A 12193-nucleotide genomic window follows, 5' to 3' on the forward strand; every position below is an offset into this window, starting at 1 on the left:
CAGCTCCATCCCCACGCTGCCCCCTGGCACCGCACTGCCCACTCCCAAGCTCTGTGCTGCTTCGTGCCCCCCTTACACTGCATTTCACTGCACAGCCCCACCCAACCCCACGCTGCCCCCCACCTCCTGACTGGCCTGGGCACCACTCTGCACTGCATTTCGCTGCCCACCCCCATCCCCGTCACTGCATCCCCCACCCCCAATTCCCCACTGCCCCGTGCACCCCTTACACTGCACAGCAGCCCCCTCCCCAGCCCTGCCTTCCACCGCGCAGCCCCCTCCCCACATTTCTGCCCCCCCATCACTGCACCCGCATCCCCTCCCCCACCTCCCCGCAGCTCCGCGCAGCCCCACACCGCCCGCCGGAGTGGGCCCCACCGCCCGGCCCCACCCCAGCGCTGCCGCTTTAAGAGCTGCCCCCCCCCGGCCCCCAGGCCCCGCCCCTTCCCCCTGCGCCGCTTTCATTGGTTGGCGATGACGTCACCGGGCGTGGTTTGGCGGCGGTGACGCCACGCGGGGGGCGGGGCGGGGCGGGGCGCGCCCAAGATGGCGGCGGCGGCGGCGCGGGCCGCGGGGGCTGCGGCGGCATCGGCTCCGGTTCCTGCTGCCGGCCCCGCCGCGGGGCCCCGCCGCTATTCGCTCTTGGCCATCGTGGGTGGCGGCTGCCACCGGCCGGGGCTTTTGGCCGCCGCTTTACAGCAGCTGGAGCAAGGTGAGAGCCCGGGGCGGCGGGAACCGGCGGTGCTACCGGGCCGGGGGCGCCGCCGATAGCCCCTCCCTGCGCGCCGCGCTCCGCCGCTCTCGGTCCCTTGGGCACCCTCGCCGCCACCGGGGTCCTCGCCTGCCCCTGCCCCCGGGGGTGCCTCAGGGTCCGGTCCCTCGGTCCCCGGGCTCTGGCCGCCCCCCCCCGCCCCGGCCCCTCCCCGGACCGCCGCAGGCTGCGCCCCGGAGCCTGCCCCGGCCCCGGCCCCGGTACGCGCCCCCGGGATCTGCCCCCCCCGGATCCAGGGATCCATCCCCGCTTCTGTCCCGTACCCCCGGGATCTGCCCCCCCTGGCTCCCCAGGATGCCTCCTGCCCCCCCAGGCTGTGCCCCCCCAGGCTGTGCCCCCCCAGGCTCTGCCTCCCCTCCCTCCCCCCCCCCCCCCCACTCAGCCTCTTCCTCTCCAGCCCAGGGTCTGCCCCCCAGGGCCCCCCCAGGACTTTCCCCTGCCCCCCCCCGCCCCTGCCACCTCTCCCCAGGCTGTGGTTGGATCCCTGGCACCTGCCCCGCCCCGGACTGGTGCTGGGGGCTGGGGGGGGGCAGGCTGTGGGCACCTCCTGTAGCTCTGGGGGGCGAGGGGGGGTGTGTGCTTTGTGCCCCCCCAACGCATGGCACCCAGCCCCACCCCCCCGAGCTGGTGCAACACCTCCCTGCCCCCCCAGTCTTACGCCATCACCCCCCAGGGTGCCAGTTTGGGCCCTTGGCTGGCAGCGGTTGTGGTTGGGCACCGTTTGGAGGGGGAGGGTGTTGGTGGCAGCTCCCCCCCCACGCTGGCACCTTGGCACTAACACCATGGGTCTGGGATCACCCACACTGGCACCATGGTACCCACACTGGCATCATGGCACTGGCAGGGTCCGTCTGGGATCACCCACCCTGGCATAATGGCACTGGCACTGTGGGGCTGGGAGCATCCACACTGGCACCATGGCACCCACTCTGGCACCGTGCCTGTGAGGCCACCCACACCAGCACTGTGCTGTGCCTCTGATGCCACCCACGTTGGCACCACCTGTGCCAAATCCTCCAGCAACATTAATCCCTTTAATTACCACTCATGGGAAGGTGGTGCCAAGGTTCACCCAGTGCCCCAGGGCACCAGCTTTTGGCTTGGCACAGCTGATGCCACCGTGAGTCATGGGCACAAGCTACTTACCAGCCTCCTGCTGGCATCCACTTGGATTTGGGTTCCCAGTAGGGACTGGGAGCACCAACATTGGCACCTGGCACCTGGCACCATGACACCTACATTGTCACCTTGGCACTGACAGACCATGGGTGTGGGACCACTCACACTGGCACCTTGGTACTGATGCTGTGGGTCCAAGAGCACCCACACTGGCACCATGGCACCACGACACCCACATTGTCACCTTGGCACTGACCAACCATGGGTCTGGCAGCACCCACACTGGCACCATGACACTGGCACCATGAATCTGAGTCCCCTCACACCACCACCATGGCTCTGGGTCCTCCACCCTGGCACCGTAGATCTGAGCCCTCCCACTCTGCCACCACAACACCACCACACACCACATCCCCACCGTGCCACTGCCACCACTGACCAAAACCACTCCCACTTGTGCCCCCTGACTTGGGCACCCCAAGCTCTGCCAACTCACAGCCAGGCAACGAAACACAAACCTCCTCCTGCCCTCCCTCCCTTAGACCCATGCCAGCTGCCTGCTGCCTTTTGCTCTCTTTATGCCAGCTGGGGGGGGTGCTGTTGCTGCTGGGGGGGGTGATGAGGTTGGCACGGTTGGCATGGTGCCCACCCTCTTTATTCTGTACCATCCCCCCCCAGGGATCCGCTCCTGGGACATTGACCTGAGCCTCTGCAACTTGGACGAGCAGCTCAAGCTCTTTGTCTCCAGGCACTCTGCCACCTTCTCCAGCATTGTTAAAGGTACTTTCATTTGGGGGGGGCTCCAAAAGTCGTTCATGGGTGGGGGTGCCCCCCACGACCCTCCTGTGCCCACCCAAACCCTCCCTTGCCGACCCCAACCCTTCCCAATGGCAGCATTGGGGGGAGGGGAGGATCTGCCCCCCCTTGGGCTGCTGTGATGCTGGGGAGGGGTCACAAGAGGCTTCCCCACCCCTCTCCCCCCACGTTGTTTGTGTGTCCCCCCCTGGCAGCCTGCCCTTGGTGCTCGGTGCCCAGCAACAGGGCAGTGCCCATCCCCTTCTGACCCTCACTCCATGTCCCCACCCCGAGGAGGAGGAGGAGGCCAAGTTTGGAGGGAGGGAGGTGGGGGGGATGCAGGATGAGGCCAGCTGGGGGTGGGGTGCATCATTTTGGGGGTGCAGGATTGGCACTGCCAACCTTTTGACCCCCTCCCCCGGGCAGGTCAACGAACTCTGCACCACCGAGGAGAGGTCCTGGAGACGTTGGTGCTGCTGAACCCCTCCGACAGGGCCCTCTGCGACGAGGTGGGCGGGGCAGGGCGGGGCTGAGCTGCTGTGCGGATGGAGCTTTGCTTGGCACCTTGGTGGTGGGGTTGGACGAGCTGGGCACAGTCCAGTGCCAGGAGCTGTAACAGGTGCCAGTGCCAGGCTCTGCTCTGTGGCCACAACAGCCCCAAGCAGCTCCAGGCTGGGGCCAGAGCAGCTGAGAGCAGGCAGGCAGAGAGGGCCCTGGGGGTGCTGGCAGAGAGGAGCTGCAGAGGAGGCAGCAGTGCCCAGGTGGGCAGCAGAGCCAATGGCATCCTGGGCTGGCTCAGGAGCAGTGTGGGCAGCAGGAGCAGGGAGGTTCTTGTGCCCCTGTGCTCAGCACTGCTCAGGCCACCCCTGGAGTGCTGTGCCCAGCTCTGGGCTCCTCAGTTCAAGAGAGAAGTTGCAGTACTGGAAGGTGTCCACAGGAGGGCGACAAAGCTGTGAGGGGCCTGGAGCAGAGCCCTGTGAGGAGAGGCTGAGGGAGCTGGGGGGGTGCAGCCTGCAGCAGAGGAGGCTCAGGGCAGAGCTCATTGCTGCCTGCAGCTGCCTGCAGGGAGGCTGTAGCCAGGTGGGGTTGGGCTCTGCTGCCAGGCAGCCAGGGACAGAAGAAGGGGACCCAGGCTCAAGCTGTGCCAGGGCAGGCTCAGGCTGGATGCTAGGAAGAAGCTCTTGGCAGAGAGATTGGCACTGGAATGGGCTGCCCAGGGAGGTGGTGCAGTCTGTGCCTGGAGGTGCTTAAAAGCAGCCAGGGTCAGGCACTGGGTGCCAGGGCTGGGCTCTGTGGAAGGTGTTGGGGCAGAGGTTGGACTCTCGGAGCTCTTCTCCAACCTCATTCATTCTGTGCCCCCCCTGCTGTGCCCCCCAGCTGAGGAACCTGCTGACAGATGTGTCCCAGCACAAGCTGCTGGTGTTTGCTGGGCCCTGCGTGGAGGGCACTGGGGAGCTGATGCTGCAGACAGGCTGCTTCTCCTGGAGGGACTTCATCCAGATCTTCACTGACAAGGAGGTGCTGGGGCTGGGCTGGGCACACTCCTGCTTTGCTTTGCCCAGCTCCCAAACCTGACTGCTGGGGGCAGGGGAGCTGGCAGGGATGGCAGCAGCTGGCAGCAGCTGGCTGCTCACCTCCTGGCATGCTAGGCAAGGTCCTCTCCTGCTGCAAGGCTTGGGGTGGGGAAGGTGCTGGTGGGTCCCATCTTGGGCCTGAGTTGCAGCTGGGAGAGGGGTGGGTGGGAATGGGGGATTGGATGCCGCCCCCAACAGACACAACCCCTGGCATTGTGCTGGTAGCTGGCACTGGGTATGAGGGGTGGGAGGTGGTGCTGAGGGAACCCCCAGGGAAGGGGTGGCCTGTGCTTGCCAAGGGAAGAGGGTGCTGGGTGCCCCATCTCTGTCCCTGGGTGCCCATCTCCATTCTCAGCTGCCCATCTCTGTCCCTGGGTGCCCCATCTCTGTCCCTGGGTGCCCATCTCCATGCCCAGCTGCCCATCTCTGTCCCTGGGTGCCCCATCTCTGTCCCTGGGTGCCCCATCTCTGTCCCTGGGTGCCCATCGCCATTCCCAGGTGCCCACCTCTGTCCCTGAGCTCCAAACCTCCACCCCCTGCTGCCACACCTCCAGCCCTGGGCCCACCCCTCTGCTCCCCTTGCCCTGTCCCCCCTCCAGCCCTGCCTGTGCCCTGTGCCCCGGCAGGTGGGGGACATGCTGAGCTCGGCAGCGCCCTCTGCCCGGGCCCGGCTGACCATCAGCTGCCCTGACTTCGGCGGCTGGAAGGACTCCAGCCTGGAGCACCACAACCTGCAGGACTTCATCGAGCTGCGCTACAACCCCGGCTGCGTGCTGCCGGCCATGGAGGGGCTGGAGGAGTTCATGGAGTACCTCTCGGAGTCTCTGGAGCCTCAGTCCCCCTTCGACCTGCTGGAGCCCCCCACCATGGTTGGCTTCCTGAAGCTCTCCAAGCCCTGCTGCTACATCTTCCCGGGGGGCAGGGGGGACTCTGCCTTCTTCGCCGTCAACGGCTTCAACGTCCTGGTCAATGGAGGCTCCAACCCCAAGTCCTCCTTCTGGAAGCTGGTTCGGCACCTGGACAGGATCGATGCCATCCTGGTGACCCACGCGGGCACCGACAGCCTGCCCGGGGTCAACAGCCTGCTGCAGCGGAAGCTGGCGGAGCTGGAGGAGGACCCCTCCCAGAGCTCGCAGGGCAACGGCGACTGGGCCAAGAACCTCATCTCCCCCGAGCTGGGGGTGGTCTTCCTCAACGCCTCCCCGAAGCTGAAGGGCATCGAGGGCCACTCGCGGGTGCTGAGGAGCTGCGACGAGGCCGCGCTGGCGCTGCGCTGCCTGGCCAGGTTGGGCATCGAGCCGCAGCCGCTGGCGCGGGAGGGCGGTGCCCGTGCCCAGCCCACTGTGCTCTTCCAGAAGATGGGCGTGGGCAGGCTGGACATGTACGTGCTGCACCCCGTCAGGGGCACCCAGGAGCTGGACTTCCTCCTGCAGCACTGGGCCGGCGACAGCTACCCCCGGGAGCAGGACCTGCCCCTGCAGTGCCTGACCTCCGTCTGTGCCCTGCTGGTCTGGCATCCTGTCAGCCCCTCCGAGAAGATCATCAGGGTCCTCTTCCCTGGCTGCACCCCCCAGGGCCGCATCCTGGAGGGGCTGGAGAAGGTGAAGCACCTGGAGTTCCTCAGGCACCCTGTGGTCACCAAGAGCGACCTGCAGGGCTCCTCGGTGCCCCAGGCCGAGAAGCCACCCAAGCAGGGGAGGGCAGAGAGCAAGGAGAGCCTCAAGTCTGCCTCCAAGCTCAGCCTGGTGGACGCTGGGCTGGTGGCGACGCCCAAGGAGAGGGCTCCGGCCAGGGCGGAGAGGAAGGAGCTGAGGGCAGGGAGCAAGGAGAAGCCAAAAGCCCTGGGGGAGACCCCCAGGGTGGGCTCAGAAGAGAAGGAGGCCCGGGCCAAGGTGGACTCCTCGGCAGAGAAGCTGAAGGTGGATGCCAAGCCAAAGGTGGGCAAGGAGAAGGTGGTGGCCAAGAAGGAGCCTGCCCCCCCCCGCAAGGAGGAGAGGAGGCTGCTGAAGAAGGAGGAGGGGGCCGAGGCCCCCAAGGGGGAGGCCAAGAAGGAGGTGAAGGTGGCCAAGAAGGAGACCAAGGCCGAGACGCTGCGCAAGGAGCCCAAGGAGGGCAGGGCAGAGGCCAAGGCTGCTGCCAAGCCCCCGGCCCGGGCGGCGCCGGAGCCTCGCAAGCCCCCGGGCAAGGTTGGCAGCCTCAAGAAGCCCCTCCCCAGGAAGGAGCCCGAGAAGCCCAAGGCTAAAGGCAGCCGGGAGGGAGGTGGCAGGAAGGAGCAGGGCACCTCAGACGGCTCCAAGTCCTCCTCCCCCGAGGCTGTGCTGCCGGAGCCCGAGCGGGGCCGCGGAGCTGCTTCCCCCGGCGGCAGGGGGAGGGGGAAGGAGGAATCCACCGACGAAGGCATCACCACGGCCGAGAGCGAGCTGGAGCCGTCCCCGCTGGAGAACGGAGGGGCCGGGGGCTCGGGGGGGGCTCCGAGGGACTCGTCCTGCCTGGAGAACGGCCTGGGGGAGCCTGACAGCCCCCAGCGGTTCCGCCGGCCGGAGAGCAGCCCCCTGCGGGCCGCCTGCCCCCCGTCCCCCCTGGCCAGGACCCCGCGCAGCGAGCGCAGCCTCAACTTCGACCTGACCCCCCCGGGGCTGCTCCCCAACCACGGCCCCGAGGGGGCGGAGGACGCCTGCGGCAGCTCGGAGGAGAAGACCCTGGAGATGATGTCCCCTGCCAGCTCGGGGGCGGCCAGCGCCGGGCACACTCCCTTCCACCAGTCGCCGGTGGAGGATGGCACCGGGCAGGGGGGCGGCAAGCGGCAGCCCAGCGCTTGGCCGGCGGCAGGGGCGGGCAGAGGCTGCCAGGAGGGCTCCGGCGGCTGGCAGGAGAAGCAGGCAGGGTGCCTGTCCCTCAGCCCCTTCAAAGATGAGGTGCCCGACGTGTCGCCCACCGTCACCACCCCCTCGCTGCCAGCCGAGGTTGGCTCCCCCCACTCCACCGAGGTGGACGAGTCGCTCTCGGTCTCCTTCGAGCAGGTCCTGCCGCCCGTCAGCGAGTCCCCCCCCGAGGAGGGCAGCAGGTCTCGGGGCACCGGGGGCACGCCGGAGCCGGAGGCTGCCAAGGGAGGCTTATCCCTGCCCCTGCGCCCCTGCCACCACCCGGCGCGGGCCGAGGGGGAGGCGCTGGCACGGCCTGGGCACCGCTCGGGCTCGCCCCACGACGTCGACCTCTGCCTGGTGTCCCCCTGCGAGTTCGAGCACCCCAAGTCGGAGAGGTCCCCCCCGGGCACTGCCAGCCCCCGCGAGCTGTCCGACAGCGACCCCTCCCAGGAGCTGGTGCCACGCAGGGGGGGCCGAGCCTGGCAGCCGGCGGGCGAGACCCCCCCCACCTCGGTCAGCGAGTCGCTGCCCACCCTGTCCGACTCCGACGTGCCCCCTGCCACCGAGGACTGCCCCTCGCTGCTGGCCGACGGCCTGGAGTCAGACGAGGACTCGGAGCAGCCCCCCCGCGGCCTGCCCAGGGCCCGGGACCCTCTGCCCGCCCCCATGAAGGACCCCTGCCCCCTCCCCGCCCAGCCTGGCATCTGCATGGTGGACCCCGAGGCGCTGCCCGCCGGCAGGAAGGACCCCCCCGGGAAAGCCAAGAGGACCCAGTCCCGCGTGGGCACGGCGCCCGCTGCCCCCAGAGCCGACCCCCCTCGCCACCCTGCCCTGGCACCCAAAGCCAGGGGCACTGCCAGCTCTGCCCGCGGCGAGGGGGACAAGGCCAAGCTGCCCCCCGGGGATAGGAAGGGACCCTCCGGTGGGGACAGTCGCACCCCGGGCACCGCCCGCAGCGCCGGGGCTCGGCTGCCGGCAGGGGCTGGCAGAGCCTCGCCCGCAGGTACGGGGCTGGGGGGGGCGCGTCTGGGGGCTCTGGTGCCCGGTGGGAGCTGGCAGGGTGTCACCAGTGGGTACGGGGCTGGGGGGGACACATTTGGCTGCTGTGGTGCCCGGCAGGAGGTGTCTGGGGGGAGTTGGATGGGTCTGGGGGGAGGCTTTGGGGGTGCTTAGAGGAGATTGGGGGGTTAGATTTGGGTGGGATTTGGGGGGGATTGGGAGGTTTGGGGGGGTTAGATTTGGGTGGGGTTTGGGGGGGATTGGGAGGTTTGGGGGGGTTAGATTTGGGGGGGGTTGGGGGGGTTAGATTTGGGGTGGATTTGGGGGGGGATTGGGGAGGTTTGGGGGGGTTAGATTTGGGGGGGTTAGATTTGGGTGGGGTTTGGGGGAGTTTAGAGAGATCTGGGGGAGGTTTGGGGGGGTCTGGGGTGTGTGTGGGGAGGGTCAGAAGTGTTTGGTGGTTTCCCCTGCCAACAGCAGCCCCCACCCTGGCAGGCACGCGGGGGGCAGCCCCCCAGGGCCCCCCCATCTACGTGGACCTGGCCTACCTGCCTGGCTCCTGGAGCGCCCGGACCGTGGACGAGGAATTCTTCCGCAGGGTCAGGGCCCTCTGCTACGTGGTCAGTGGCGACGACCACCTCAAGGAGGGGGTCCTCAGGTCCCTCCTCGATGCCCTGCTGGTGGGCAAGCACCAGTGGGGCACCGACACCCAGGTGAGTGGTTGGCATCAGCGTCCCCTCCTGGGGGCTCTTTATTGTGGGGAGGGGAGGGGGAGGGAGGAGGTTGTGATGTGACCCTGCTGACACTGGGGGGGGGGGGAGGAGACCTCCCTCAGGCTCTCTCTGCCCCCCCAGTGAGACCTGGGCAAGGGGGAGAGTTGGGCACCAGGACCTCGTGGGGGTCAGCCAGGGTGAGGGGAGGGTCCTGGTGCCAGGGCAGCTGAGGGGAGACCTTCTGGGAAGCAGCTCCAGGGTGAAGGACCTGGCAGTGCCTGGGCACAAGGAGTTGCCCATGGGGCAGCAGTGTCCCCACGTGGCTGTGAAGGCCCCAGTGGGCTCCTGGGGGGCATGGAGGTGAGTGGGCAGCAGGGCAAGGGAGGTTCTGCTTCCCCTCTGCTCTGCCCGGGGCAGGCCACAGCAGGACTGGGAGCAGACCCACAGGGACTGGGCACTGCTGGAGAGGCTCCAGAGGAGGCTGTGAGGATGATGAAGGCTCTGGAGCAGCTCTGGGAGAGCAGAGGCTGAGCCCTGGGGCTGAGCCTGCAGGAGAGCAGCCCCAGAGGGGAGCTGAGCAGTGCCCAGCAAGAGCTGAAGGAGCTGTGGGGGGCAAGAGACTGGGAGCAGACTCTGCTGAGTGGTGCCCAGTGCCTGGCCAAGGGCCAATGGGCACAAGCTGGCACCCAGGAGGAGAAGGTTGTGTGGTGTGAGGGTGCTGAGGCCTGGAGCAGGCTGCCCAGAGAGGCTGTGGAGTCTCCTGTGCAGAGCTCCCAACCCCTCCCTGGGCACTGTGCCCCTGGGCAAGCTGCTGGGGGTGCCCTGCAGGGGCAGGCTGGGCTGGAGGGGTCCCTGCAGCCTGTGCCCCCCCGCAGGTGACTCTGATCCCCACCTTCGACTCGCTGGTGATGCACGAGTGGTACCAGGAGACCCACGAGCGGCAGCAGGAGCTGGGCATCACTGTGCTGGGCAGCAACAGCACCGTGGCCATGCAGGATGAGACCTTCCCTGCCTGCAAGGTGGAGTTCTGAGCTGGGGGAGGGGCTCAGGCAGCCCCCCCCGGCCCCCCCCACACCTCCACACCTCCATCTCCCTGCGGCGTGGGCTTCACCCCCACCCTCCTCCTCCTCCTCCAACCCTCCCCTGGTGCTGCACCGCTGTAGAGGGGAGGGGGAAGGGTGGAGATGGGAGGGGGGAGGTAGAAATGTAGGGGGGGTCTTTTGGAGGGGGTGAATGATTTTTCCCTGCCCCCCTCACCACCACCCAGGGACTGGCAGGAGGCCCCCAGGGGGCCCTCAGCACCCACTCAGCACCACGCTGCATGCCCACACCAGAGCTGGGCACTCACTCTGTGCCCTCCCCTGTGCCAGCCCCGGGGCGGGCGGGGGGGGGCAGGATTTTGTGTGGGTGTGGCCCCCTCCCAGCCCCCACCCAGGCGCCAGCAGTGGGTCCTGAGGTGGAGCCCCCCAAGGGCTCTGCTCGACTTAACAGGGTAAATCTTCTCCTTTGTGCTTCGCCCCCCCCAGACCCAAGGCACTGCTGCCCCCCCCATAAAAGTACTCCCCTGAGAGTGGGGGGGGGCCCAAAATTCCCCTTCCTTGGGTGGGGCAGAGCAGGTGGAGCAACCTCCCCCACCCCCCCCATTGAAAGTGGAGATCTGATCCCTGTGGGGCAGCTTTTTTGGGGGGGGGGGGAGTTAGGAACATCGAGGGGGGGGTCTCTGCCTCACCCCCCCCTCCAAACAGGGCACAACCAAACACACTTGATTTTGGGGGGGGGTCCCCTCTGCTGAGCTGAGGCCTGGCAGCTCACTGCACTGATGACTCCTCCTTATTCTTCTACACTCCCCCCCCCTAAAAAAACAACCCCCCCGGGGGGGCCTGATCCTGCTGCATCTCTTTTTTTTTTCCTCGGGGGGGTCTGTCCCGCATGACTGAGGACGGCAGCTGCCCCCCCCCCCGCCCCCCCCTCCCTCCTCCTCATCCTCTTTGGAAGGAAAACAAAACCAACCCCAAATTTTTAACGGAGTTTTGTGAGCACAGAACAGGAACTGGGGGGGGGAAGGGGGGAGGGGTTGGGGATATTAAAGGGGGGGGGGAAGGCATATTTGAGCCCCCCCCCTCAAGTGAAGGCAAACACTAAGCCCCTGCGGGGGGAGGCTGCTGAGAGCTGCTCTTTTGTGAGGGCTTTTTAAGGAGGACACCAAAAAGGCTTTTTTTCGGGGGGGGGCTTTTAGTTGTGACCTTCCCCCCCCCCTTAGCTCTTCTGGCGGTTTTTGGGGGGGGGAAGTCCGTGAGAAATTTTAGCTTCAGTGTTTATGGTGGGGGGGGGGAAGGGAAGGGTTGGGGTGGGATTGGGGGGGGGGGGTAGGGGACCTGAATGTCTTCACCTTTAGTGCTTTATCTTAGCTGCAGGTTTGGGGGGGGAGGTTTGAAGGGGGGGGGGGGAGAGGGGAAAAGAAGGAAGCTGTGACCCCTCCCCCTCCCCACCGCACACCCCCAAACTGCACACAGCTCCCCCCCCCCACATCGTTCCCTGCTGGCACAACTCCCCCCCCAGTCTTGCACCCTCCACGGTCGTGTGTTGGAAATGAGCATTAAAGAAGCTAACTCCTGGCTGCTTGCTGCTGGTTTTGGGGGGGGGGAGTGAGGGGCCGGGGGGGCCCTCTGGGTTGTGTTGGGGGAGGGGATGCTGCCGCTGGGGGGGGGGGCTGCAAGGTGGTTTTGGGGGATGCTAAGGTTGGGGTGAGCTCAGTTCTTAGAGGGCTGTGGGGTGGGAATGGAGCTCAGGGGGGGTGCAAGAAGGGCGGGGGGGGTCCATGAATGAGTTTGAGGGGGTGGGGGAGGTCCAAGGGGGGGTTTATGTGGGAGGGGCTGCAGTGTGGTTTTGGGGGGTGCCAAGGTTGGGGTGAGTTTGGTCCTTAGAAGGCTGTGGGGTGGGAATGGAGCTCGGGGGGTGGAAGAAGGGCTGGGGGGGCTCTAAGGGGGAGTTTTTTGGGGGGGGATCGTTGGTTTATGGCGGGGGGGGGCACAAGCTGGGTGCTGCCATGGGGGGGGTGCAAGGTTGAGGTGAGCTCAGCCCTTAGAGGGATGGGAGGTGGGAGAGAGACGGGAGGGGTCCATGGAGGGATATGGGAGAGTTCATGGGGGGGGGGCTCCTGGTTTATGAGCGGGGGGGGGGGGCAAGGGTGGGGTGAGTTCAGCGGAGGGGGGACTGGAGGGCTGCATGGGTGGGGGGGGGAGGAAGGAAGCTTGGGGAGGGCTCTCAGTCCTTCATGGGGGGGGCAAGTTGGGTGCTGCCGGAGTGGTTCTGGGGGGGTCGAAGGTTGGGTTGAGCTCAGCCCTGGGGGGTTTCAGG

General features: G+C 67.4%; 1 protein-coding gene across 1 annotated transcript; it reads left to right on the top strand.

Annotated features, from left to right (window-relative positions):
- Positions 1-548: 548 nt before the first annotated feature.
- On the top strand, positions 549-10385 carry MAP1S (microtubule associated protein 1S). Its single transcript, XM_064175291.1, has 7 exons — positions 549-712; positions 2570-2671; positions 3113-3195; positions 4064-4204; positions 4887-8127; positions 8619-8836; positions 9712-10385. Exons 4-7 carry the CDS (start codon positions 4145-4147, stop codon positions 9865-9867), a joined length of 3675 nt encoding a protein of 1224 aa, XP_064031361.1. The 5' UTR covers positions 549-712; positions 2570-2671; positions 3113-3195; positions 4064-4144; the 3' UTR covers positions 9868-10385.
- The last annotated feature ends 1808 nt before the right edge of the window (positions 10386-12193 follow it).

This window comes from Pogoniulus pusillus, chromosome 41 (genome assembly GCF_015220805.1).
Source record: "Pogoniulus pusillus isolate bPogPus1 chromosome 41, bPogPus1.pri, whole genome shotgun sequence".
Classification (NCBI taxonomy): Eukaryota; Metazoa; Chordata; class Aves; order Piciformes; family Lybiidae; genus Pogoniulus; species Pogoniulus pusillus.

Coding starts and splice junctions, on each gene's coding strand:
- MAP1S (XM_064175291.1), top strand. CDS start 4,145: ATGCTGCAGACAGGCTGCTTCTCCTGGAGGGACTTCATCCAGATCTTC. Junction 4,205..4,886: donor AGATCTTCACTGACAAGGAG/GTGCTGGGGCTG, acceptor GTGCCCCGGCAG/GTGGGGGACATGCTGAGCTC. Junction 8,128..8,618: donor TGGCAGAGCCTCGCCCGCAG/GTACGGGGCTGG, acceptor CCACCCTGGCAG/GCACGCGGGGGGCAGCCCCC.